The 27,020-nt window shown below is 41.4% G+C and overlaps 1 protein-coding gene across 7 annotated transcripts in view; it reads right to left on the bottom strand.

The window, feature by feature from the left end:
* The window catches only part of NPAS3 (neuronal PAS domain protein 3), a 957,609-nt gene extending 944,428 nt beyond the window's left edge, over nucleotides 1–13,181 (bottom strand). For 6 of the 7 annotated variants that reach the window (XM_070775448.1, XM_070775441.1, XM_070775442.1 and 3 more), the window contains exon 1: nucleotides 13,009–13,181. In XM_070775448.1, the coding sequence (XP_070631549.1) occupies nucleotides 13,009–13,166 (158 nt within the window). In that variant the 5' untranslated portion in view covers nucleotides 13,167–13,181. Of the gene's footprint in view, nucleotides 1–8,658; nucleotides 8,777–13,008 lie in introns of those variants that run through there. The other variant, XM_070775447.1, reaches the window with a different exon arrangement.
* Nucleotides 13,182–27,020: the final 13,839 nt, after the last annotated feature.

Genomic DNA, 27,020 nt, shown 5'->3' with positions numbered 1-27,020 from the left:
CTTGATCTAAAGTAAGACATTTATAATATGTTTAAGATATCTTTGTAACATTTTCCCATTTTAGGTAGATATACACAAACTTTGTATACTGGTTTATATTTCATATATGTTACACTGTAAAGAATACACACACACACACACACACACACACACATATATATATATGGCTTATATATAAATCATGTATACAAACAGTGAAATCTACAATAAATAAATGTCATCCCATTCATATATATTAATAGAATGGATATGTTTTTAAGAAACAGATTTTGAGAAATTACTTGTGTAATTTGTGTAATTATTTGTGTATTGTGTAATTATTTATACTAATTTCAATTAGTACAATACATATTAGCTACCAAAATATCCTTATTCACTGATGCCTCCATTTTCAAGGACCAGAGAGAGGGGTTCTGAAAACAGTTTCAATCATTCCACTTGCTCCTACCAAAACACTGCAGTCTTTCTGAGTAAAGTGCTTCTTCTGCACGAAGTTTTTAGAACTAGTGCCCTTTTCTGCAGTGTTACAATAGCAGAAAAGAAAATTCACAGTTGCTGGAGGGGATTGATTTCAGCTATATTCATTAAAGATGACCCTTAATCCAATATTAAACTTTTCTTTATAATAAAATTATTTGTATTAATCTTATAAATGAGAAAAGCCCCAGTCTATCAGATAATAAGATATTACTGAAATGACCTGTGAGTCCATAAAGTGTTCTTAAAATGCTATGTGGCACTACTTTCCAAAATATGTGATAAATATTTAAGTTTTAATGTTATAGACAACCTCGATACCAGAGTCAGAGCCCTTTAATACTGCATTGGCATACTGAGGATAATAAAATAATGTTGTTGTTCAGTCACTAAGTTGTGGCTGACTGTGATCCCATGGACTGCAGCACACCAGGCTTTCTGGTCCTTCACTATCTCCAAGAGTTTGCTCAAATTCATGTGCATTGAGTTGGTGATATAATTTATTGTAAGACGACCTGAATGCTATTTTAAATTTTGTAGCCTATTTTTCACTTATACTTCCTACTGTCTGTTGCTTTTGATCTTCAATATTTTAGCAAAACATTTCTCTAAATGAGCCCTTGCCAACATCTCACAAGTCAACCTATCCTTTATGTAAACAAGAAATTTTCTTAACGTGAAAGTGAATGTTTAAGTTACACAAGTAAAATACTCAGCTCTTTCAACCACAAATACTCAAGCACTGCTTATCTAGTCCTTTCAAGCCCTGAAATTCCTACATTTTATTCTTTTTTTGAAGAAGCTATTTGGAAAAAAAAAAAAAAGAAGAAGCTATTTGGTTGACAGTATTGCATCTAAAAACAGGAAGATAAATGTGGTATGCTTGTCTACTACCTCAAATCTAGCATATGTTCTACAAGGAGCAGTGATTAAAGTCAGATGTTACAAAGTTTCATAATCTTCAGTCACTAAGTTGTGTCCAATTCTTTTGTGATCCCATGGCCTGTAGCCCACCAGGGTCCTCTGTCCATGGGATTTCTCAGGCAAGAATACTGGAGTGTGTTGCCATTTCCTTCTCCAGGGAACATTCCTGACCCAGGAATTGAACCCGCATTTCCTGCATTGGCAGGCAGATTCTTTACCACTGAGCCACTAGGGAAGCCCTTTCCAAAAGTATAGCTTTTATCAAAGAATAGCTCTTATCAAAGAAATGTTACATACCAGACCAACCCCTGTGATTCCCTCCCCCCCCCCCCCCGCATTAGAGAAATTAAAATGTTATCAAGACTTTTCCTTTCTTGAATGTCACAAGTGTGTGAACATCCAGGAAGAGAGTGGGGGGAGCTAAATGATAACTTATCACTTATGTATTTACTGTGGTCCATTTTTAACATGTTTTTAATTAAATGAGTTAATTAATATATGTAAAGCCTTTAGAACAGTACCTGGTACACAGTACTATATAAATGCTTGCTGTCATTATTTTAATGCCAGGTAATTTGGCAACAGGCCAACTTCTACAAACCCTTATACATTTCTAAAGAATATACAGAAACACAGGCAGTAAAGTGTATTATGCTTTACCCATTCAGTGGCAAAACTATCCCAAAATAAAAGTCTCGGCTGTAGTCTTTAAACTGTGACACACGCTGAGGCAAGAATAACAGGAGTGGAAAAGGTCCAGGAATACTTCACAGTCTAAGACCAAAGAGGCCTATGTACATGGCAACCTGATTCTTCAGAAATCATTCAGTGAAAAGTCTGCCCCGAAATATAGATAGCTGTGGAAGGAAGGAAGGAAGGAAGTGAAAGTTGCTCAGTCGTGTCCAACTCTTTGCAACCCTATGGACTATACAGTCCAATGGAATTCTCCAGGCCAGAATATTGGAGTGGGTAGCCTTTCCCTTCTCCAGGGAATCTTCCCAACCCAGGGATCAAACCCAGGTCTCCCACATTGCAGGCGGACTCTTTACCAGCTGAGCCAAAAGGGAAGCCCAAATAGCTGTGGAGCTTGCCCACAAAACTACCGGAATATTAATGGGTAGAGTGAGAATAATTCATTGATTCTTTCTCTCACTTTATAAACACCGTATTTCTGAACTTCTCCAAACATCTGATGAAGGACCCAGAAGCAGAGATCTAGTTCACTGCTCAGCACACACAGTCTTTCTGCCGTAAGAACTCTCTGGCACCGGCTCAGAAATCCCTGACTCTAGAAAATTTGAAAAACGCAGGGCCCCTCCACATTGCAGTTAAGGTACTACATTTCTACAAAGACAAACCTGATTTCAATCTCTACCACCTTCTTGGGGAACAATATGCCTCTGTTTTCTCATCCATAAATGGGGATATTAGCACTTCCCTTGGAAGGCAGTGGGGAAACCAATGAGAAAATTACTAGGAAATATTTAATATTTGTTTCAAAGGACTTTGAAACAAGTAATGTCCAATAAATCTTTATTATCATATGTGATCATTTTCATTTTAAAATCCCAAAGATCTTTTAAATTTTTTTGCTATTAGTTCATTTACATTATATAACATCTTTTCTTTCTTTTCCCCCAAGAACCTCTAATTATTTTACAGTCCTTAGTTACAATATTTTACAAGCAGAATACCTGTCTCCCCAGAACACTAAGCTAACAGAAGTCAAAGGAGATAAGGAGCCTTCTTTACAGGTCCATGAATTCTCTACTTTCTACTCTTCCAGAAAAGGCTGTTTTCTGGCTCTTGATAATATTCCACATATCCAATATATGGACAAGTCTATAACTAAAACAACTGCTCTTACAGGGTGTATTATTCACTACTATCTCCGGTACAAGTCAGGACGGTCCATTGCAGAGGTTCAATAAATAAAGCTGAATGAACAAACCAATCAATAATTATAGTTGAGGCCCACGAGCAGTTTGGACAATGGCAATGTGTGATTTTCACCTTGCCTCTCATGATTTTGTACACGAGACCACAAGTATGCCAATTAATTCATCAAAACATTATGTTTCAGACATGTATACAGACAACTTCAAGTGCTGTTTAATCTTGTCAGTGCCCTAGTAATTTCAGCTATAGTAGCAGTTACTTTCCTCTTACTAAGCCATGCCCTGCTTATGCACTACATTTTGACTAATATCACTGCAAACTATTCTATGTAAGGTTCTACCGAACTTATTAGTGCAAACATCCTATTGACACTAATGGGGCCCAGTGCAGTAAAAATACCATTCAGTTACAGTTGGTTTATTACACTGCCCAATTGTGGGGGGGACGGGGGAAGTAAGAAAGAAAACAGGCACTATTTACTATAAAAACACTAACATCATTAAATGCAAAGCAAACATAACTGAATTTTCCCATAAATTTGGGAAGTTCTTAGCTAGTCATAGTACAGATTTCAATATTTAAAGTTTTACATATTCCATGTGTACAACTTGGGAAGCATTTAAATTTTTAAATTAATATTTAATCACGTGAACAACTAAAAATTTTAACAGCCTAATCCTTCCACTAGGTATCAGCCTTATCCGTTGTATGCAATTAGGAAATGCTGATAAAACACTTGAAATTAAATTCTAAGCCAAGAGCCATGCAGAATTTTTTTAAAAATTAATTCAAGAGATGAATGCTATAATACAGAAAAAGTAGCCATGTGAACATAACAGGGGAGGGGCCAGCTCTGCTCTCATGTGTGTTTAATTTTCTTTTAGTGAGTGGCATTCTGCATAGGAAAGGGGATCAGTGGAATCGCAGGAAAAATAAGAAAACAAAAATAGACTATCTAAGGGCCATTATTAATAGTAAAGCACTTAAGGACATTTATTAGAAAAAAAATTATCAGAAGTGATTTAGATATCTCTGTGACATAGCCCCTGCAAATACCCTACAAAATATAAAGCTCAACAGCTTAAAAAATAACTCAATAAAAGCTACACTGCCTAAATCTTCCCCCCTCAAAAAAAAAAAAAAAAAGTACTGCTTTACAAAAGCATGTACAGTATAGAAACCCCCTGTCATAGAAAACCTCACCACAGAGCAGCGGACCCTGGACATCAGATCCCATTTCAGACAGATGCAATTTTAACATGCCAGTGGATCCCAAACTAAGATCTGGGCCGGAGCAAAAGAGTTGAGAGGTTTATGGAAATTCTGGCATTCCCATAAAACAGATATATTGCAGGTAGGAGCAACAACTGTGTAGAAGAATTTGGGGCAAAATTCAAACTTCATATTGCCAAAAATACCAGGCTGTTCCAATTTGTACATCAAATTTAAATTGCAATATAATTCTTACCAACTCATTGCTGAACAAGATATTAATTTCCCACAACTTTCAGTCAAATATAAAAGTCGTACTCTTAAGAATATTTTTAAAGACCACAGGGACTAAAACTTTACTCATAATACCACTAGGTGCTTAAAAAAAAAAAAAAAAAAAAACCTCATGTAACTTTTTTTTTAACCAAAACCATCCAATAATGTTGGATTCAAGTTTGCTCATAACAAATCAAATGTAGTAACAGGCATATTACAGATTTGAAGTAGCTATGTGTCTCTCAATTTATAAATCAGAAATTGGAAATAGGAAAGGATGCTGTAATGTGGGAGGGTCCTACATAATAAAGGTCTTTATAACTCCTGGCTCCTGAGCTATACAATCTAATATCCTCTCCGGTGGTTCTGTGATATGCCCATGCATTACAGTTCTTGTTGACAGTCTGTTGCCTTGGAAATATTTCATTATTTCAGTTTTTCCATTTGTAGACCCTTGGCCTTGTGATATGAAGGCCATCCTATTTCATATTTTCGATTATCATTTAAGCAATCTTGTGGAGCTATTTATATATAAGCAAGTGTTAGACAACACATATCATCATTTATCACTCTGTGTTTAAGCTTACATTGTAGAAAGAAATGCCTTCAAAAAAGTCTCCACCACCACCTTTACTTTTTAAACCAAAAGCCCTGTGCTACTGGAATATGCTTTGCAAACCAGCATGGGCGTATCACATGCTTGACACTTCTAATTTTCTTGGTTTTACATCCACATAGTAGAAAAACTCTGTGGTAGTACTATATAATTTGCAGCCTACTGGAGTTTTTTTGTTATTGTTGTTTGGTTTTGTTTTTAATCAAATGAGTTTTAATACACAAGGTTTTCAACTTGTTCTTTCAGGCTCCAAAGAGACACTTTCTGCGTGTATGAGTCAGAGGAATTTAAGGAATACTAAATAATAACATAAGACATTATCAAGAAAAAACTTCTTTTCCCAAAATTTACTCTGTAAACATTATTAGGAGGAAATGACTTTTGTACTGTATTATTAAACTCAGGTCAGATATGTCATAACTAAACAACAAGACAATTCAAAAGGTTTTTTTTTTTTTCTCTACAAGTTTTGATACTGGTATATGTGAAAAACAATAGAGATAGTGTCCATAAAAGCCTTCAAGAAATCAATGATTTGGAAACCATGTTTTAAGTAAATGGGAGGAGGTCACTTAAAGCATGTCCACAGAAAACCATCTTTTGTAAACGTATTTCTGTTCAACTGTTACAGAGAAATCACACTACTAACCAACAAGTTCCAGGCACAAAGTCCACATAAAGGTAAAATGACTACTTAGTTGAGCAAGTAACTATGAAAAACACCCCCTCCTGAACCAATCCTCTGATTTCCCATTTCTCATTACAAAACCAAATCAAGGAACATGTGTAATGTTTACACTTAAAAGTGTTAAGAGCATTTAAAACCCTAATAACAAAGTGAACCCTCGGGGCACAAAACAACTGTTTGGATAATGGGCCAAGTTTGTGGTTATTACTGTTTGAAACATTTAGTTTATAACTCCTTTCTTCCTTTCCTCTGTATCACTCCTTCTGCCCCTACCTCCTTAGTACTCCTCCCTCTCCCTACAGGTTAAACCTTCTCAGATCCAACCTTTAAAATGACAGCATCCGAGCTGAACAAGAAGATGCTATTAAAGGGCATTAAATTAAATACAGTATATCCTCCTACAACTTCAATCAGAATTTCAGACCAAGTGTTATTTAGTTCAGCTCTCAAGTGGAGCAGAATAACAAATCGCGTACTTTGATTTACCTTCTTCGAATGCCAAATGGAGACAGGTGATAAAGAACGCGCTCATGCACAGGCTATGAAGTTTCCTCTAGAAATTAATTCTATCTTCAAGATTCCTATCTCAGAGAAATTCCCAAAATGGCACACAAATAGGCCTCTGCTGGAGAGATTACTGGGGCCATCCCAGTAAATACATTTACTACCAGAGAACTAGGGAAGAAGGCGGCAAAGAAAAGGAAAGAAGGGAGGAAATCAATTATAAACTTTTGACTTCGAGAAGTATTCATCACCATGTTAAATTCGAAATAATTATTAAAAGCTTTGCACAAATGCTCTGAAAAGCAATTTTTTTACCTGCAAAAGTAAAGTACTTAATATGTGAATTCTCATAAAACACTTAAGACTAAATGTTCGTTTTAGCTTTATGAGTTGTCAGGTAGTTAATGCTAACCATCTTTAACATCTTTAAAAGCTGAACTGTGTATGATTTACTCCCAGGTACATGATTTATACAGAAATTAGCTAGAGTTTAGAATGAGTCATTTAAGTATCTACTTGAAATTATTTCCTTAATCCTGACAATTCTGCGGTCCCTACTGAATAAAGGAAACAAGCAATAGTGCAAGTGAAGCTTTCTAAGGGAATAGCTTGTTTAAATATCTCCTTAACAACTCGATGGAAACTACAGGTTAATGCTATGTTGTATCAAAAATAAAACTGCCCACGTCAAAACAATTAAATCTTGCTACTATGGACTTCCCTCATCTTTTCAAGTTCACTTAAGCCTGTGAGGAAAGTAAACATCGCTGGTTGGGGGCCGGGGGCGGGGGGTGGACACATCTAACCGCATTTGTTTTCCTCAGGAATCAATGGGTAACATTTCATACTTCCCACTGAGCATTTCCTCTTCTGAGACACACAGAGAGATTCACTTTGCTCAAACCAATATGCTATATGCAATTAATGTCATTAACGCTGCCAATTAATAGCAAATAGGAGTCCAAACAAAGTAGGCTGGGTGGACAGCAGGAGGGAAAAACCACGTGGGGCGGAGGGGTGCTTAGTTACTCTGAAATCTAACAATGCCACTCACGTAGGACAGTTAAGGAAATTGTGAAGACAAACTCCCTTTCCCTTTTGGCTTCGGTGTAACTAACTTCAAACAGACATGCTCGGCTGAGCTCCCTGCCTGGATATGCAATTCTCCCCTGGAACTTTTTAAAACACAGATCCGCAAACAGTAACTAACGGGACAGAGATGTTCCAACTGTTGGCACATTTTGGATCTCGCTGTTGGCTGGCTCATTGGGACTGAAGGGTTTTCTTCTTTTTTTCCTCGGGGGTGAGGGGGTGGGGGGGGGCGGTGTGGAAGAAGAGAGTGAATAGGAGGGCAGTGGAGGAGAACAGAGGGCAAAAGCAGGAGACCCACAAGTTGACGAGGCTGGGGGCGGCAGCCCGGGCGGCGGGGAGGCGGCCGCGCGCCTCTCTCCGCCCGGCCCGGCCTAGTGGCTCCGCGCGGAGACAAGCCCCTCCGCGACACCGTCCGGGCCTGGCGCGAGCTCCGCGCTCCCCGCCCCCGGCCTCCTCCTCCTCCTCCTCCTCCTCCCCTGCTCGCCAGCCTGCCCTCCCCCTCCCCAGCCTCATTCCTTCCTAGAGAGCAGCTGCCAAGGGACCTGCGGCGGCCCCGGGGATCCCCCGGCCCCCCCACCCGCACCGTTGCTCCCCGCCACACGGCAGCCCCTTCGTTTTTGTTTCTCTCTTTTTCTTTTTTCTTTCTTTTTTCTGCTTTTTCTTTTTTTTTTTTTCTTTTTTTTTCTGTCAACGAGTCACTCCATTCGCCGAGCCGAGGAGGTGCGACCGCTCGGAGAGCCTGGCGCCGCCGCCGCCGCCGCCGCCGGAGAGCCCGCTCTCTGCCGCAGCCGCCGCGGGCGGACAATGCGCGCGGGGACCGCGGAGCCGCCTGCCCGCAGACCGGGTTCCCGCGGGCTCGCGGCCCAGGAGGCGGGCTGCGGAGCGGGGCCCGCCACCTCGGCGGAGGCGGCAGCGGCGGCGGCGGGAGCGGCCGCCCCGGCGGCAGGTTCAATAAACAGAAAAGTGTTACCGTTCTCGCCTGGAAGGATCCTGCTGAAAGCTGGGCTTGGTGGGCGCCATCTTCCTGCTATTTTTTTTCCTCTCTTACTTTTTGCCTCTCTCCCCACTCCCGGGGCGGGGGGCGTGGGGAGGGCGGGGGGTGTGCGTGTGCGTGGGATGGCGGGAGTGAGTGCGGGCGTGCGCTGCGCTCAGCGGCGGCCGGGCGGGCGGCGGCCGTGGCCGTGGCGGCGGCGGCGGCGGCGGCGGCCGTGCTGCTGAGGCGGGGAGGCTACGGAAAAGTAGAGGGGCCGGAGCCTAGCCGGCAGCCGGCCGTCCCCTCGCGCCGCCGGTGCCTCTCGCTGCAGGTCGCCGCCTCCTCCGCCGCCTGCGCCTTCTCCTCCCCCTGCTCTCCGGGCGCCGCCGCCGCCGTCCATGCGTCGCAGAGCCCCCGCGGCCCGGGCCGCTCCGGCTCCCGAGACATGCCCGGCGCGGAGACAGGCGACCGGCGGCGGCGGCGGAGGAGGAGGGGGAGGCGGCGGCGCGGGGGGGGCGCAGGGGGGAAGGCGGCCGCGCGGCCCCGCGGGCAGCCCGGCCCAGGGCCCCGCCGCCACCGCCTCAGGGTTCTCGCCCTCGCACGCCGCCACACCCCCCGCCGTCACCCCCGCCGCCGCCACCCCGAGCCGGCCGGGTGGCAGGTGGGGCACACACCCTCCCGGCGGGGGGCGGTGGGGGGCCCTAGGCAGGGAGGGGCGGGGAGCAGGGGAGGAAGCGCGGGGGGTTCCCAGCTTGACCGCTGTGAAAGTATTTCTGGGCATTTTCCAGCTGCTTTGCTCCAGAGCGCTCTCTCGCACGCAGACACACACCCCCCCCTTCTCGCGCGCTCTCTCTCTCCCTCTCTCCGTGTCTCTCTCTCTCCTCTCTCTCTCGTTGGGGGACTGGGAAGCTCGGCTGCCGGCGCAACAACGCCACTCAGTTGCAGTTTCGAACACTTCCCTTCTCTGGAGTATCGCGGCCAGGAGGAAAGAAACAAGAGAGAGAGGAACTGGGAGGCCCACGGCAGCGGGCAAGGCAACGCGGCGTCCCGGGCGCGCCTTCGGGGACAAGCGGGTGGGGTGCGCGGGCGGAGAGGCCCGGAGAGCCCCTCTGGGCGGGCGGAGCGGCGGCACAGGCTACCTTGTGGCTCGGGCTCTCTCAGCAGCATTTCCAAGCCCGGAGCAATCTGCATTATTCACGCAGGTATCAAGTGTGCAGACCCCAGGGTTCACAAGTGAATCCCCAGGAGTTTAAACGCCGTTAGATAAAACGCTTCTCCCGACTGGGCACCTGGGACCAGATCGGACTTCGGGCCCTCCGGGATCCAGCCCAGCCGCCTCCTTATCTTACAGCTCAGAGAGGCCTAGAGAAAGGGCCACTCGGTGCAGGGCCAGTGCTGGAATCTTATTGCCTAGGTGGCACTTGGTCAGAGATTTTTCTCCACTAAACCGCTCTGCACGATGTGGGCAGCTTTTTAGGCAGAGACTTGGATCAGTCATGTGTCACCCAGGAAAGTAGAAAGGACTCCCAAAGTATTTCTACTCTGAATAAATGACAGCCAGACGGAAAACATCAATTCTAGGAGAGGCTTTGCATTTTACTTTAAACTTAAGAAAATGCTTTGCATTTTACTTTAAACTTAAGAAAAAACAGACTCTCAGTGCTACCATTTCAGTATAGTGGGGCTGAGAGTCAGAAACTTGGAAAACCTAAGTGTTTTTCGTGGCAGACGTGTTTAATCTGCATGATGATGTTTGAGTTCTCTTTGGAGTACACTCTACAGGTAGGAGAAGATGAGAGTGATTGAAAAATGAAGTGGAGAGTATAAAGTACAAAATATATATGGGCTGGAAGACAGAGGGAAAAGTTGCCTGCTTGGAAGTTCTGGCTGCAAGACAGTCAGCTTAGGGCGTTTCTACCAAAAAATGACAAATGAGAGAAGCTTGTATTCTCCCAACAGGTGACTCTTTGCTTGAAAACCCCCTTATGCCTGTCACTTCCTCATCAAACTCTCCGAAGGAAGTTAATGCATTTTTTTTTTTGTAAAATGATGTTACCATTTATTATATATAACAGACATATCCAGGTCTTGAGGTGGAAACTAAAGTCTACCCTTCACAGCCCCTACTGCCTAACAAGTAGGTGGCCCACATTCCCAATAAAATTCCAGAGGACAGGGGACTTGTGACTAAAACCATGCCAATAACCTTCTAGCCCTCCCACATGACTCATCCCCCTGTCCCCAAATTAACTAAAATTAAAAGTAGTAACAGGTGTTGTCATATCTGAGTAATGAAATGGAGAGCTACATTTTTCACAGCTAGCACCTTCTCTTCTGTCAACATGAGAGAACATAAAAAAAGAGAAGGGAACAGGACATCCCACAGGCTAAAGTTTAGAGTTGATTCTTTTTAAAGCTTTAATCTTTAGAACTGCAGTGGGATTCAGAGACTTGATAAAGTGGCCCCAATTCAAAGATGAAGGTGGAAGCATTGCAGCACTTTCAGGGTCAGAGTAGGGGACCATGGAGGACTACCCTTGGGTGCTCCTGACTGGCAGGACAATTAGCCCTGGGAAGATCTTCATGGTAACACACCAACACTCAGAGAATAAACATAAAAGCTGGAAATTCATGACCACTTCTTATGCCCAGTTCATATCTTAAGGGTTACTTGAAGTTCCCCAGAGTTCCCTGAAATCGTCCAAAGGCCTTCTGACATTTCTGACCCTTGACTCCCTACTTCAGAGACCACACTATTGTGACTACTGCCTGCACTTCCTAAAGTGACCGATGTATTCTATTGTCATTTAAATGTTTTATAAGTGACAAAAAAAAAAAAAAACTATACCTGAATCATGAGAAGGAAAATCTAATTCTTTCCTGGTCCTTTATGTTTGAAAAATTCCCAGATCTTTTGTATTAAAGGTTCTTGTAATCACTGAACTAAAACAAGACTAAAATAAATTTTAAAATCTCTTTAACAAGGAATAGTCTCTTTTTGACTTATTTTTAAGACTCTCTTTTTAAAACTTCTGACAATACTCAGAGCATATAATGAAGTCCTCTACAGAATATATGCAATACAGGGCATCAACTTGGAAAACATTCAGTGTATTATGCAAAACCTGCTCTGGTCGCTGAGCCATTGGTTAGAAGGCACAAAATATGGCAGTGATAGATTATCTTAACCTTTTCAGTTTAAACACTGTTGGTTCAAATCAAAGGTTCCCAAATCAATGAAGTTTGAAATACAAGGTAAAAATAGGAGCTCTTATTTGAATTATGCATTGTGTATATTTTAAGTTAAATGCCATTGGCAAATCTCTCAGATGTTTAATCGTGTGCAATCTGGGAAACACAAATATTTAATTTCACACTTTCATGTGTTCTTTTTTTTCCCTCCCATCTCTTCTAAAACTGAATCCCACAAATGGGAAGCTTACCTTTCATACTACATTGTTAGTTTTTCTCAGCACATTTTTGTGGATTACATTTTTGATAAAATCTTGAAACATCGCAAGTTGTCCTTAAGGAAAAACTTCAGGGTTCTAGGGCTGTTGGTGGTGCTGGTGGTAATATCTTCCCCCTTTCTTTCCTAATTGAATCAAATGATGTTTCCTATTTCAATGTCACACCCATAATTTTTTTTTAATCTATAAATGTTTGAAAGAAATGCAAACAAGAAATACTTGAAAACTTCCTTCTTACTATCTAACCTAACTTTGTAAAATTTGCTTCCTAACTTGTATCTCTGAATCTTATCATTTGCATTATAATACGTTTAAAATGAATACTTAACAGCGCCAAGGAGACTCGGATTTCTTGCTCTATTTCCCTGTAGTAACAGGTGACAAGATAACACTATTATGTAGAATTGCAAGTCTACAGCTTCTCCTGAAAACCGTTCCCATTCTGTTTGGAAACAAATGATCAATCAGCCTCAGGTGATCAACTGCCCCCCTGGCTGCCCGTCCGCTCGGGTCCGCACCCGGCAGAAGCATTGAGAAAATTCCGCCGAAGGGGACAAGGATCCCAAAACTTTGCAAAAGCACCTTGTGCTGTGTCTCAGACTTCGCTCTAACTCCTTGGCTACGCGGGGCTGAGACTCTGGATCTAGGGCCATGCAGAACGCACAGGGTGATTCGACTTCGCCGGTACACTAAGTGCCTTTCAGTCTGAATTGTGAATGATTATTTTTTTCTGTCTTATCTATAGAACGAGGGGCAAGCAAAGTGAGCCCTGGCGATGTGCATGTGTGTTGTAACGCCTAAAACAAGAGGCAAAGTGAGTCCCACCCCAGCACCCCGGAGCGGGGGACACTATCCCAGCCCAGGCGGGACTACTCACCGCTGCTGGTAGGAGGTGATGCCCTGGACGTTCTGCGGGGTGCCGTTGGCCGCGGCGCCGGCCCTCCCCATGCCCGCGCCGGCCGGCACCCCCGCGGCCGCTCCGCCGGCCGCCGCGGCCGTCACCTGCACGCTGAAATCCGGAAATATTCGGATCATCGCCGCGGCTTCGGCCCCCGGGCGCGGCGGCTCTGGGCTCGGGCTGGCGGGGGCTCGGGCTGGGGCTCGGGCGGCGGCAGCAGCAGCAGCGCGAGCAGCGGCGGCGGCAGCAGCGGAGCCAGGCACCAGCCTGCAATCCCATTAGTGAGCCGCGGCCACTGTGCGCGGCGGAGAGGCGCTTTGATGTGCGCGCAGCGGGCTGGGGTGGGGGGGGTGCCGCAAGCGCGAGGAGGAGGTGCGGGGGGGGCGGCGTGCGAGGGACTTGCAAACAGCAAAACGTGTCAGGGTGGGGCCTTTTTTTCCCTTTTGGGGGGCGGTGGTGCTCCCCCCCTCTTTCCAGGATGTTGCTCTCACTGGCTGCTCGGGCTGCGCCGCGCGAGCCCAGCTGAGGGAAAAAGGGGAGGGGGTGGCGGAGGAAGGATGCACCGGGAGGCTTGGAGAGGACTTGGCCGGTGCAAGGGAATGACGGGCTGCGAGCGGAGGGTGCCTTTCTTTCCCGCCCCCTCAACACACACACACACACACACACACACACACACACACACCGCGCACTTCCGACCCAAAGTGTAAGACGAGCGCGCGCTCTCCCCCTCTTTTCTCTAGAGAAATAACCACCATCCAGGCAGGCTCGCGCCTCCCACGGCTTCCAGTAACCTGGACTCCAGCCCGCGTGTGCAGGAATGGGGGCGCAGATTCTCCCCTCCCGGACAGGACCCCTCACTCTACCGGTCTTCTGTACGCTAGGCAGCGCGAGGGTTGCCAACTGCAAGTTGGACTACTGGAGAACTTGATGCTTATCAAGGAGGGATGGTGTGCAAAGGAGGAAGGGGGGGGGGCGCTTTTGTGCAACGGAGAGTTTGTTCAACCCTTCATAAGAAGGGACTCTCCTCGCTCCTGGTGGGCGGGCATGTTGGTCTTGGACAAACTTGTGAGGTGGGGACTGTAGGTCCAGCTAAAGGGAGCCGGTTGTGCCCCTGGTGATCCGTCTCTATACGCCCCTTTCAAACGATGAAACGAATAAATTAGCAGCCACAGCTGGGGCGAACTCTGCAAATTCCAACCACCAGGGAAACAAAAAGAGAAAACACGTGCATTTATTTTCTCGTGCCTTCCAGTTACTTCTCCACATTGTTACATCAGTGTTTCTTTAGGGGGTAAGGCGGGATGCCGTGGTTTGGGCGCGCCTTTTTAATGACAACTTGCACTCCTTCTCGCCTGTATAATGGGTGGGGACAGTGAGGAGTGAATGGCTACCCCCACCCCCCGCCTGGGACCCCCGCGTGGCCCCACTTCCTCCTTCTTCCTTCCGGATCGCGAAACTGGACCGGAGTTGCCTGGCGGAGGGTGCAGCCCCTGAGCAACGCGGGGCGTGGGCTCCCCTCCTCTGGCGCGCCCCTACCCCCAGGACGCTTTGCTGGTATTGCTGTTGGTTTCCCCCATCTCATTCTCTCGACTCTTCGCCCCGCGCGCAAAGGCCCGGGCCTGGCAGCTGGGGGAACGACTGGCCGCCGCGCCCGCCGCGCGAACACAACTTGGGCTCGGCGGAGCGTGGTGGCCGCGGCCGCGCCGCCCGACCCTCGGCCAATAGCGCCTCGCCGGGCGAGGCACCTGCTTAACCCTTTGGGCCTGGGGCTCAGCCGGCCGCTGGGACCCAGAGGGGCTGGGCCGATTGGCCAGAAGTTGCCAAGGACGAGAGTGGTAGAGACTGCCGGGCCCTGCGTCCCCGCACCAGGTCTGGGGGCCAGACGCCTGCCCTGGCCGCAGACCTGGGCTCCCCTTCCATCCTCGTGACTCCGGGAAAACAGCCCAGCGGCACAAAGACCGGCCCGCGCCCGGGCAGCGTCCCGCGCTGGCGGCGCAACCTCTTTGCTCCCCTAACCCGAGTCAGTTTCCGGAGGAGCCGCCCGAGCCCGGCAGCCGCAGGGAGACAGAGGGAGGGAGCCCCAGCTCTGGCTGGCCGGGCCCACGGCGCAGCTGCGTTTCCATTTTCCTCTCAAAGAAAATGCTTTGGACTGCAGATAATACCAGGAGATATGAAACTGCTTCGTCCCCCACATGTTGCACGTAAAAAGAATCGTAATGAGCATCTGTGGCGTGACGAGTTAGTTGAAGATCTAACCGAGGTCCTGTCTACCTCCTTCCTAGGAAGAGGGCCTTTTCCTAGTTTAAAGGCATTTCATTCAGAGCTATTAACAGTTACTTGTGCAGTGGCCAAACACGAAGTCACTGAACCGGCGCGAGTCGGGGCTCTATTGAGAGGGCAGGTGCACAGGGGTAGGTGGAAAGCCACCGGGGAGGGGTCAGGTCACAGACGTGGGAGGGCCTCTTCCCACCAGGAGCACTGCGGCCGGGCCAGGCCTTTCGAGTGGACTCCAGTTTCCGGGCTCTCCCCACCCCACCTCTCATCCTCAGGGCTGGGTGAGAAGAGATCTCTAATACCACCCCTTGGCTCAGCGCAAGCTTTCCTATGAAAAGAAATGGGAGTTTGCGCTAATAATCGCGAGGTCAAGAATGTTCTAGGGGTTGAGAAAAGTTCTCCTTCTCTGACTGCGTAAGGTCAAGGCCAGCAGTCCTGTAGGCAAATGAAGTCCAGTTAAGGGCTGACCAATGAGGCTTAAAAGGCACATATATGCAGACAGTGGCTTTCAATATAATAGCATGTCTGAATTATTGGCCCATTGGGGGTGTTGCCTGTGCCTGGCATCTGACGTCTAGGTGGTTCCCAGCCAGTAAGAGCTGCTTCCATGTATGGTTTAACTCCAGTATGTAATACCATGTTCCAGGTTAGATCCGGTGGATAAGCAGGCAGCCCTTAAATGTGCTACAAGGTGCCAGAAACCGGTAAAATGCTCTTTGCCCAAAATAGACATTTTCCCTTTTAAAATATTTTCTGCACAATCAATGAGTTGCATTTATAGACCATATCATCCTTCTTTTTAAATTTATCTTTGATTCTATGAATAGAAAAGACTGGCGATTATATTTTATTGACTACTTATTTTACAGACTAGTTGGTCTGGAAATATGTGGTCCCACTTCCCTTCTTTCTTGGAGGGCAAGTTTCTCCTGGAAGCCCAAAGGGCAAACCTGTCTCCCTCAAAAGAAGATGTGAGATTTGCTGGTGGACATTTGAAACGAGATATGCTGAAGCTACTTCAATTATACTTGATACTATTAAAGTAGAGTTTAATGAGCACATTCAACTTCAAAGTTCCAAGCTTTCAACTATCCATATTTAAGAGAATTAATATGGTTCCTGCCCTCCAGGAACTTTCTTTTCTAAAATAGAAATAAACAGACTATGCAAAGAAGACTTGCACAGTATGTTACTTTAGGATGTATGTGATAAGTCTGTTTCACTGTTTTTGTCTTTACATGTAAAAATTTGGAAGTTTGGTTTGCATGCATGAGAGACAAATTCCTTATTGGATCTTCTTATCTTTATGTTCATTAAGGACCTTAAGCAAAATATGTTTATTCCCTCATTAGTAATTCAGATTTCATTACTCTTTCAGTTAAAATCTTTACATGCTGGCAGCTGTTTTGAAATATTTTGAAAGTTGCTTTGGCACTATTCCAACCCAAAGGGCTCCAGTTAACATTAAACTGTATACTTTCTCATTGTACATCCCCCTTCCCCCACCTAAAATGTACATATCAGGTTATGTTGAGATGTAGAAGAGGAGTTTATGATGTTTTAACTCTGAATACATACATATGATATACACACAGCTACCACAATTACATATTTACATCTTTATCCTTGTTGTCAGTGTACAACTGTGCCTTTTGCTCATATGATAAAAATATCTATTCTCTGGAAATTCATTTCCATTTACTTAGAGTTAAATGGTTTGACTTTGACTTTTCATTATTGGCTGTCAGAAGCTGCCAATGACAGGTAGGAGAGAAGAACTACAAAGCTTTATTGTATCTAATTTTTGCTTTACTCTAGTCAGGTGTTTAAGGAGAAATAAAATAGTACACAGAGACCAGAATAAGATAAAAAAAATAAATAGAATGAAAATGTCATATGTAATGAATAAGGTAGGAAATGCTTTACTCTGAAATGCTAAGTGTTTTATTGCAGGGATCATGCTTCAGTAGGGTTTTTTTGTTTATTTGTTTTCCCATTAAAAAAAAATGTGAAATGGTCTATAACAATCTGAGACATAAGGCTTAATGGTAGGAAAAGCTATGGATTAAAATTAAGGTCCCCCCATTTCATGGGAAGGAGATTTTATCTTATGTAGAGGGGGTAAACATTTGATTTAAAAATTTTTCCACCTCTGCTCCTCAATTGAAATTGAATTCAAGCTCTTAATACTAAATTTTCCATGCTATTAATATGTCCCCTAATCCAGTCAAAAGCAAAACTATGTCAGGGGAGAGAAAAATAACATAAACTTCACAATAATGACTTTCTTGATATTACAGGGGAGAAACTAAGGAATTGAGAATATCTAATAAATCATTATTTATCATATATGTATGTCCATTGATAACCTCTATAAGGAGAGCACTGAAGATTTACATAAAGTGTATAAAAGTGGCATGGGAGATTGGGCCTTTCAATATTACTACCGCCTTTATCAAATACTATTTCTAACTATTAGGCTTAACTAATTCTTAGAGAACTTTATAAATATTAGCTAGAAAAAGAAGTAGTTTAGTTAAAAGAGAAAAAAAAAATCCTTTAGCTGTTTTCTGAATTCAGCAGCAGGCAGTAGAAGAGAAATTTTTTTTTTTTTAATGTGAGTGAGAAAGGGTCTCAAATCCATTTTTTTTTAAGTTAGAATATTCACACATTGTGGAGATATTATTCCAAAGCATGTGCAAATCAATAGAATCTAACTAAAGCTAAACTTAGACTTACATGCAAAATAACTAAATTGTCTCAACATATTTAAAAGACTAATTTGTCTTTAAACAACAATCTCAAAAGCTGCTCTTATTTTTTCATGATCAAGGATTTGATTTTGGAGCTGAAATATCTCTAATTTTTAGGAGACGATTGATTTTAAATCTACCTGGGATGACAAAGGAGTGTCAAATGCTGGTTCCAGTTTGCTTCTTCTATGACTGTCAACATAATTAGAACTTGGAAGGACCCACTAAGATGTAAGTTGGGACTTGTACTTCAAGTCCAACAGCAACATGCTACTTTCTGTTCCAGTGAAAATTATGCCTAGTGCTAACTGCAAATTTTATTTCTGTTCAGCTTGATTCCTCCAGGTAGGTATACTCAAATAGCCAATAGACTCTTTTCTTCACTTAATTTTCTCATTAATTGCAAAAATATTAATTCATTGCATGCTTGATTCAAGGAGTGACTAATTGCTTTGGATTTTTGTTTTAATGAAAATAACCATACTAGATGAGTTTTTACTTGACTTTTTAATTTTCAGTAGGACGGGATATTTTATAAACCTAACCACATAGCAAATCAAACAGTTTTATTACACTCCATGCTGTGTAAACCACTCTGTTTTTATTAAATTATCATGTCTTGAGGATGAGATGGTTGGATGGCATCACCAACTCCATGGACATGAGTTTGGCAAGCTCCTGGAGATGGTGAAGGACAGGGAAGCCTGGCATGCTGCAGTCCATGGGGTTGCAAAGAATCAGACAAGACTACAATGACAAATGCTATGTCAACCACTCTCTTTTTATTAAACTGTTATGTCTCTTCACCTAGAGGAGTGATTCTCAAACTTGAACATATACCAGAATCGCAAGAAGGGCTTATTAAAGCACAAAATTCTGGGCCTTCCCTTTACAAGCTCATCAGTAGGATTTGGGGTGGGGCTAATATTATTAATAATAATTTGCACTTCTAACAAATTCCTAGGTGATACAATTGGTCCCCACATCATATTTTAGAACCACTGGCCTGGCCTGCAGTGTTTAAGATAGAGGTAAGTTGGGAGGTCTAACTTTAGATCCCAACTTTGCTATACACTGATGAAACAGTGAAGGGCAAGTTCTTTAAGCTCTCTTAGATTCTACTACTTAACCTGGTATTCATTCAGGCCAGCAAAAATGGATTTGCTTTGCATGGTGGGGTTTCAGGGACCATTCCTTCCTTCAGGGGGTTAAGAGTTTATTAGCAGAAGTAAATATATAAAGAAATAAATATATAAATAAATAAAGTGTCCTAAGGGCAACAACAGATTTACATAAAGTGTACAAAAATGGCATGGGAGATTGGGCCTTGAACCAGATGAGCCGAGAAATAAAATGCAGTCAGGAGCTGGGGGTAAAAATCATGCACTTCGGGGGACTTCCCTGGTGGTCCAGTGGCTAAGACTCCATGCTCCCAAGGCAGGAGGCTTGGGTTTGATCTTTAGTCAGGGAACTAGATCCTACATGCCACAACTGGGAATCTGCATACCAGAACTAAAGATTCCACATACTGCAAGACCTGGTGCAGCCAAATTATATATATGGGTTTGCACTCCGGGTTTGATTACAGTTCTACCATTTGCAAGCTGGGTGACTTCAAGCAATTTCTTTATTTTCACCAAGCCTCTGCTCCTTTCTTTGTAATATATGTAGTTCTCAAAGGATTGTGGTAGGGTTTAAATGACATAAAGTGCATGAAGCACTTAGTACAGTTCATTACTCCATGAAAGGTAGTCATCACCATGGGGACAGTCTCTTAAGATCTCTCCCAAGTTCTCTTCTTTGGAGATAAGAAAGGTCTTGAAAGTTACCCATGTAAGTATTGAAATACTTTCATGCTCTGTTTATGAATGTTGATAAGTCTATTTATTTTAAATTCTTCTACAAGACACCTGCAATTCTAAGTGACTAACTTTGTTGATCAAAGTCAAGAAAGACACCAGATAGAAATACTGCAAGCATTTCCGAAAGTCCAGTGCACTTTTCCTAGAGTCCTAAAATTTAGCATTACACAAAGGGAAGATAACCTCTGACGTTGATCATATGCAAAATGTATAGGACCTAGAGATTATCATAGTAAGTGAAGTAAGCCAGACAAAGACAAATGCCATATGATATCATTTATATGTGAAATCTAAAAGACATGATATGAATGAACTTATTTATAAAACAGAAACAGACTCACAGAAAACAACTTACAGTTACAAAAGGGGAAAGGTGTTGGGAGAGGGATAAATTAGGAGTTGGGATTAACATATATACACTACTGTATATAAAATAGATCATCAACAAGATCCACTGCATAGCGCAGGAAACTATACTCAATACTATGTAATAACTTATATAAGAAAAGAATCTGCAAAGGAATAGATATATGTATAGGTATAACTGAATCACTTTGCCATATACCTGAAACTACCATAACATTGTAAATCAACTATTCTTCAGTATAAAATAAAACAATTTTTAAAGAAAACTGAAAAAAAGTATGCAGTGCACTATCCTATCCATCATTCTTGTTATAAGAAATATATCCGGTTGGTATGGTTCTCAACAACAATTGTTATCAACTTTCATATTATAAACAATTTTTGATTAAAGAACATTAAATAAAGATTCTTTAAAAGATATGCTTAGACATAAAATAGTGGATTACAGATTTGCTATTGTACTGGTTATTATTGGAAACAAATATGTCAGTTTTATTTCCAATCTTTTGAAGTTAATAAGGGTAAGGATAACTATAATCTTTCACCAGAGTGTTCCTTGGAACGATGATTCACAAACATTTTTGTCTCAAGTCTCTTTTAACTCCTAAACATTTGGAGGCCACTCAAAGAGCTTTGGATTATGTATATCACATCTATCAATATTTAATGTAGTCAAAATTAACACATATATGCAAATTTTTCTTATTAGTTCATTTAAAAAATAATACTCATTACATGTTAACATAACACTTTTCATTGTAAAAATTAACTACTGTTTCCAAAAAAAGGGAAAAAAGAAGAGTGATGTTTTATATTTGTTTTGTTTTAACCTCTGGTTTAATAGAAGACAACCAGATCCCCATATTTTTTCTGCATTTAGTCTGTTACAATTAGTTGTTTTGGTAAAGAAAATCTAGCTTCACATAGATATGAAGTTAGAAAAGAGGTAAGTCAAATTTTAAGAACCTTAACATATAATTGTGAATATCTTCTCTACTGTTATACCAACTCTCAACAAGTAATAATTTCTAAAAGTTAGCTGTAATATGGAATCTGAAGTCACATTAAGAAATGTTTCACATTCTAATCATTGAAATTCATTGACCTGTAGAATTTTTGTTCATGCATGGCTCTGTATCATATGCAGTGATAATTTTTAAAACATTAACATAGATCTTCCAAAGGTTAACAGATTTCATTATACAATATCAATAAAAATCACATGTGCTAGTATCTCTACTATTCTGATTTGAATTAGTATATAAAGCCTTTACTTATTGGGAAGCTGTCAAGCTCACAATGGCAGATACAAGTTTCATAAAATTCTAATTTTCACTTGGAATCTCAAATACTATTATTGGTAGCCAAATACTGAAAGTTGTATCTTCAAAGGACAGGCACATTTTGTTCATTTTCAAGAAAATGTCCATCAGATACTCACATCTAAATAGCTATAGTTTGTCAGTTGTTCTTTCAAATAGTGTTTCATTAAAAAAAAAAAGTGGCTAGTTCAGCTTGCAACAAAAACAGCAGTACAAGGATATTTTGAGATACTTATAGATATGCACCAAAAGGGCTTTATAAACACCTCCCATTTCATCACAAAGGATATTTAAAGATACATGTTCAAGGGTCCAGATTTAATAAAGTTAATAATTCTTACAGCTTCATCAAGGATGTTCTCAAATGAATCTGGCAGCTGTTTACTGTGAATGTGCGGCAGGGGAGAACACAGTGACTCCTGGTGCAGTTTGGTGCTACTCGCTTGATTCGTGTTGATGCCCAAGCAGTCTTACTCACCTTTGCTTTTGTACCGTCAGCATCCACAGTGATATATCCACAACGAAAAAGGCAACTATTTATTACGTTGTTAGCGTTATTATAGTCTATTAAAATAGTTTTGACTTCATGGACGCCCTGAAAAGGGCCTCAGCCCACACTTTGAGAACTGCTGTCTTAAGTTATTATTATGACCAATAAGGAAAGGTTTAAACTTTCTTTTTGCTATGTTTTTTTAAAAGAGTGAAAACACACTTTGCAATTATGTGTTGCTTCACTATCAAATCATGAATGGATTATTAAGAATGTGCTTACAATTTTAACTTCATGTGGAACTCATAAATATATGTTTTGCCTTCTTATATTGTCATCCAGGAAGTAGGTATTCCAATACTTAATGTTGATGATCTGGGGCCAGGAACTTCATTTTGCCTCTGTTCTCCAGAAAAAAGATGGGAATACATAAATCAGACTGATACTTCAGAAAGATATAAAGATGAAACTCAGAGCTAGATTAAGTTCCATAGCAGAAAGAGGTTTTCCACTGTTCAGAACCTGAAGAGGGCCACCTCTGAAGGTGCTGAGCCTCCCACACTTGGGACATATCTTGGCAGAACAAAGTGACCACCTTCTAGAAACTCAGGTAAAGAACTGGAATCAATGCCCTTTAAGTTCATATATTATGTAGACATAATATTTAACCACATTATCTCTATACCATAAGCAAAATACCATAACACCATTTTTAAAGTGTTATACAATCTTTCTAACACAGCTTCACAGGCAACTACAAATATTTTCTATATCATTCATCATTATTCTCAGGCTGGAGGATTTTAAAATCTTGTTCAAAATGGAAAAACAAGCTGAGTTATTTGTGCAAAGCATCTCCAGTTTCTCAAAACCCACAATGCACAAGAAAAAGGGAAAGATCTGTAATTTAAGTATTTACACTAATTAATTTTAAGTACCCTGGACAGCTGCTCAAGACACAGCCCAAAAGGAGGAGAGTAACAGTCTTTTGAAGTTAAATCACTACTTGTTATTAGTATTCATAATCCAAGGCATATCTCAAAGAGATGATAAACTCCTGAAGAATTAATCATTTATTATGGAATTTAAAATAATCTTGCTCAAGAATTATATCCCAACTCTGAGATACATATTTGATGGAAGTTGTAGAAGCAGCAGCTTCTTGGCTGACTTATTTACAGAGACAGCTTTCCAGTGTTTTTGTCTCAGAGGAATCAAGAAAGGATGTGTATCAGAGAAATGTTATCTGTGTATCTTTGCATGAAGGTAAGATACCAACATAACTCTTTTCTAACTTTACTGATTTTGATTGAGAAATGATCCCTCTTAAAAAGTGATTTGTATGGTTACCATGAAAGGAAACTATAAACTTGAGAAGATTCATTGAGAATTGTAAGTTATTTATATATGGGCGGGGAGGGGGGAATAGCAAACCCAACTGTTCAAATTTCAAAGTTCTGCCAATCTTATTTTGTTTCATTTTGGAGAATGATATGGAGCATTTCCACTTGGAAACTGCTTTGATGCTGAAGATCTCAGTTTATTATGATTTTTATTTTTAACTTTTTATAAAAAAAGAAATATTGAACATTTCAGAAGGAAAATATACTATATATGAAATCACTTTAGTTTTGCTTAACAAAAACCCAAGTTAATAATTGCTGATGTAAGATAGTTTATTTCTCTCTCATGTAAATGTTTGGGATATACTAGTAAAATGTGATTACATTTCATTTTTTTAAAAAAGAAAGAAGACAACAACATTTTTTGAATTGTAGTGTAATAAGGAATCTTGTATGGTGAGGTGTACTTTAAATTTGATTGGTGACAAAGAATTAAACCCTGGCAAATGTTCAGATATTATTTATTCCATAGTAATGTGGTCAACTATTGTTCTTTTGGCCCATATTCAGAATATGAAGGAGAAGTATCAAGGATCAAGGTTGTTTATAGTAAGAACATGGACTCTAGAAAATCTCAACCACCCGTTTCATTGACAGAATGGTTGCCGGGATTCACCAGTTTGAGAATGAGACATCTTTCTGTTGGTCATCTCAGATGTCTTAACATTTACAACCTGGTTCTGGACAGAGACAAGATATATCTATAAAATGACTTGCTCCCTCCAATCATTTTCTGCCAAAGATTCTCTTACCTTCAACTTGAGCTCCTTTTAAACCTTTAACTCCAGGTTTCATTCCAAGCACATTTCAGTATTACACACTTTGTTGTTACCATTTGAAAGTTATAGAGAAACTCGGATATTTTAATAATCGTTTAGAAAACTCCATGTTCTACATTGTATGTTAGGGGTCCGGAGAGGGAAAACTTGAAACTCAGTGCCTGGATTTTAACCTGGCCAGGGACTTCAGGCCAATTACTCAACCTCTCAGGAAAGAGTTGCTTTCATTCATTTCCTTTTAATGATGCATGAATTTGTTTCAACAAATAGTCCTTGAACACCTATTATATGCCAAGTATTCTTTTAAACAGCAGGGCTATAGCAGGACCTAAAACAACGCTGCTGCTCTTGTGGAGGTTTCACTTTAGGTAAGAGGAGATAGCAATGAACTAACATTGGTAAAGTCAGAAAAGACAATTTACAAGGTTGTTATAAGGATTAAATAAAGTAGGCAATATAAAGCATTTAGCCTAGTGCCTGACATGTAAACACACGTCTAGGTGGGAGCTATTATTGATGGTGTTACATGGATTTGGAACAGTATGAATCAAAAAATTTGCATTTCATTAATAGTCTAAAATAACATTCCTAATCTGCATGGAAGGAGTTATTCCTATTTTGAAAATAAAAAGTCTCTGTAATATCTAATGGAATTTTTTAATTATTATTATTGTTGTTTAGTTGCTAAGTCGTGTCCAGCTCTTTGCGACCCTTTGAGCTGTAGCCCGCCAGGCTCCTCTGTCCATGGCATTTTTCAGGCAAGAATATTGGAGTAGGTTGCCATTTCCTACTCCAGGGGATCGTCCCGACCCAGGGACAGAACCTGAGTCTCCTGCATTGCAGGTAGATTCTTCACCCCCGAGAGATCATGGAAGCCCCTAATGGAAAATTATCTCACATTAAAATAATTTTTACCTCTCCTCTCTTATTTCTCTGATTTTTCATGGTAGAATATATGTATTTGAAAGTACCCACAAAGAATTAGTGGTGCTAAAATGGGTAAATACATGAAAATGAAAAATGAAGATTTCCTGGTCATCTGCTAGTAGTCAGGCACTATGTCAGGCATTTTACACACTCTATCTGATGACACTCGAAAAAGTACATATTATTATCCCCATGTGTACAGATGGAAAAACTTCATTAGTTGCAACAGACTCTAATAAACACTTGGAACAACTAAAGAAAAAAAAATGAAGACAACTAAAATGGCTTCCAGTTTTTAGTTGCCAGTTATTGTTTTACAAGTATATATTATTGTCTATATATATTTTCCCTGTAAGAAGCAAAGGAATGAAATACCACCAATCAGACTGAGAAGATAACTGACAGTGTTTATATCTTAATAATTAATTGTCCTAAAATAAATCAGGATTGGTTTGGTTTTTTTACTTTCCCTTCTAAGTTCACCCAAGTAATGATGTAAAATGGTCATAACACTCTAGTTCAATTAGGAATGCTCATAGAAATGTTAGGGGTTTTTTTTTCTATTAGGTAATGATAGCAATGGTATAGATCAATGCTCCTAATATATGGTCCCAAGACCAGCATCGTCATTGTGGGAACTTGTTAGAAATGCAAATATTTGATTCTCACCTATTATATGAAAAATTCTGAGAGTGAAGCTTATACTCACTAGGTGATTATAATGTACCCAAAAGTTTGAGGATAATTATTGATAACCATATTACAGATCGTTATAAAACTATTTTTTTTTCTGAAGCAAAAATCTCTCTTCTTAGCAGAACAAACTTACGTCATCAGTTTCTTTATGTGAAAATAGAAAACGAAACACTCCTTTAAAGACTCAGCATTTCCAAATGTTTCCCAGGATTACCATTTAGGGAGCTGTGAAGATAGTAAAACTTGAGCAAATATTTCAAAGGCAACCAAAGTCTGATTTCCTTTCTAAGTCCTTCTGCTTCTAAAGGAGTGGGAAATATATTGCAAAGACTCAAGATTTGAAAGTTCAGAAGAGAAAACCAAAAGAAAGAGTGAACACAGGGCCCTCCCAAATATGCTTTAGAGGCTTTCTGTCCTACCTGGAGGGCTGGCAGGACCAGGCCTTGTTCAATATGTAGGAGGTCAGAGACTGGGATTGGTTTGTTAAAGCTGTCACCAAGATTAGAGCTTCCCGAAGCTCCTGTCCAAACATCAAGTCAATTTCTTGCTAAACTCTCTCTCATTTTAAATGGGAAAAAGATTAGACTGTTGAGTGCTTGGGGAAAAATATAAAACCAGCTGGTAGGCAAGCTTTCCTTTTTAAAAGAAAAATTCTCTCAGCCTTCTGAACTCAAAGATAGCTTAATAAAAGTTTTGGAAAAGACTAAAATAGTGGGGGTAAAAATAAGAGGGTGAGAAAAAAGGAAACCAGATACTTCTTAAAATTAGTTTTCCTTAAATATCAGTGAAATTAAATATCTTCAAAGTTCTTACAGAGGTACAGCTGAGGTAGAAAAGAGAAACACATAATGCAAAATAATGTTTAGAGATTTCAACTCCAGAAGAGTATGGGAAATGCATGACCTAAAGATAGAAAAACCATGCTTAGCATTCAAAGTATTCATATTTCTCACATGTGTACACAACCTCCTGAGGCACAGATGTCCTCCTCACATCTAATCAAAAACTCCTTTGACAGGGACCCGTTGCAGGATATAACTGGAATGGAGCAAGGAACTCAAAGTAATTCTCATTCAAATGTAAAAAGTAATGAAGATGCCTCCTGAAGTTTCCATCATC

The sequence above is a fragment of the Bos indicus genome, chromosome 21 (genome assembly GCF_029378745.1).
Source record: "Bos indicus isolate NIAB-ARS_2022 breed Sahiwal x Tharparkar chromosome 21, NIAB-ARS_B.indTharparkar_mat_pri_1.0, whole genome shotgun sequence".
NCBI classification, from domain to species: Eukaryota; Metazoa; Chordata; class Mammalia; order Artiodactyla; family Bovidae; genus Bos; species Bos indicus.
Note: the sequence above shows the minus strand (reverse complement) of the source record. Positions and strands in the feature narration are given on the sequence as shown.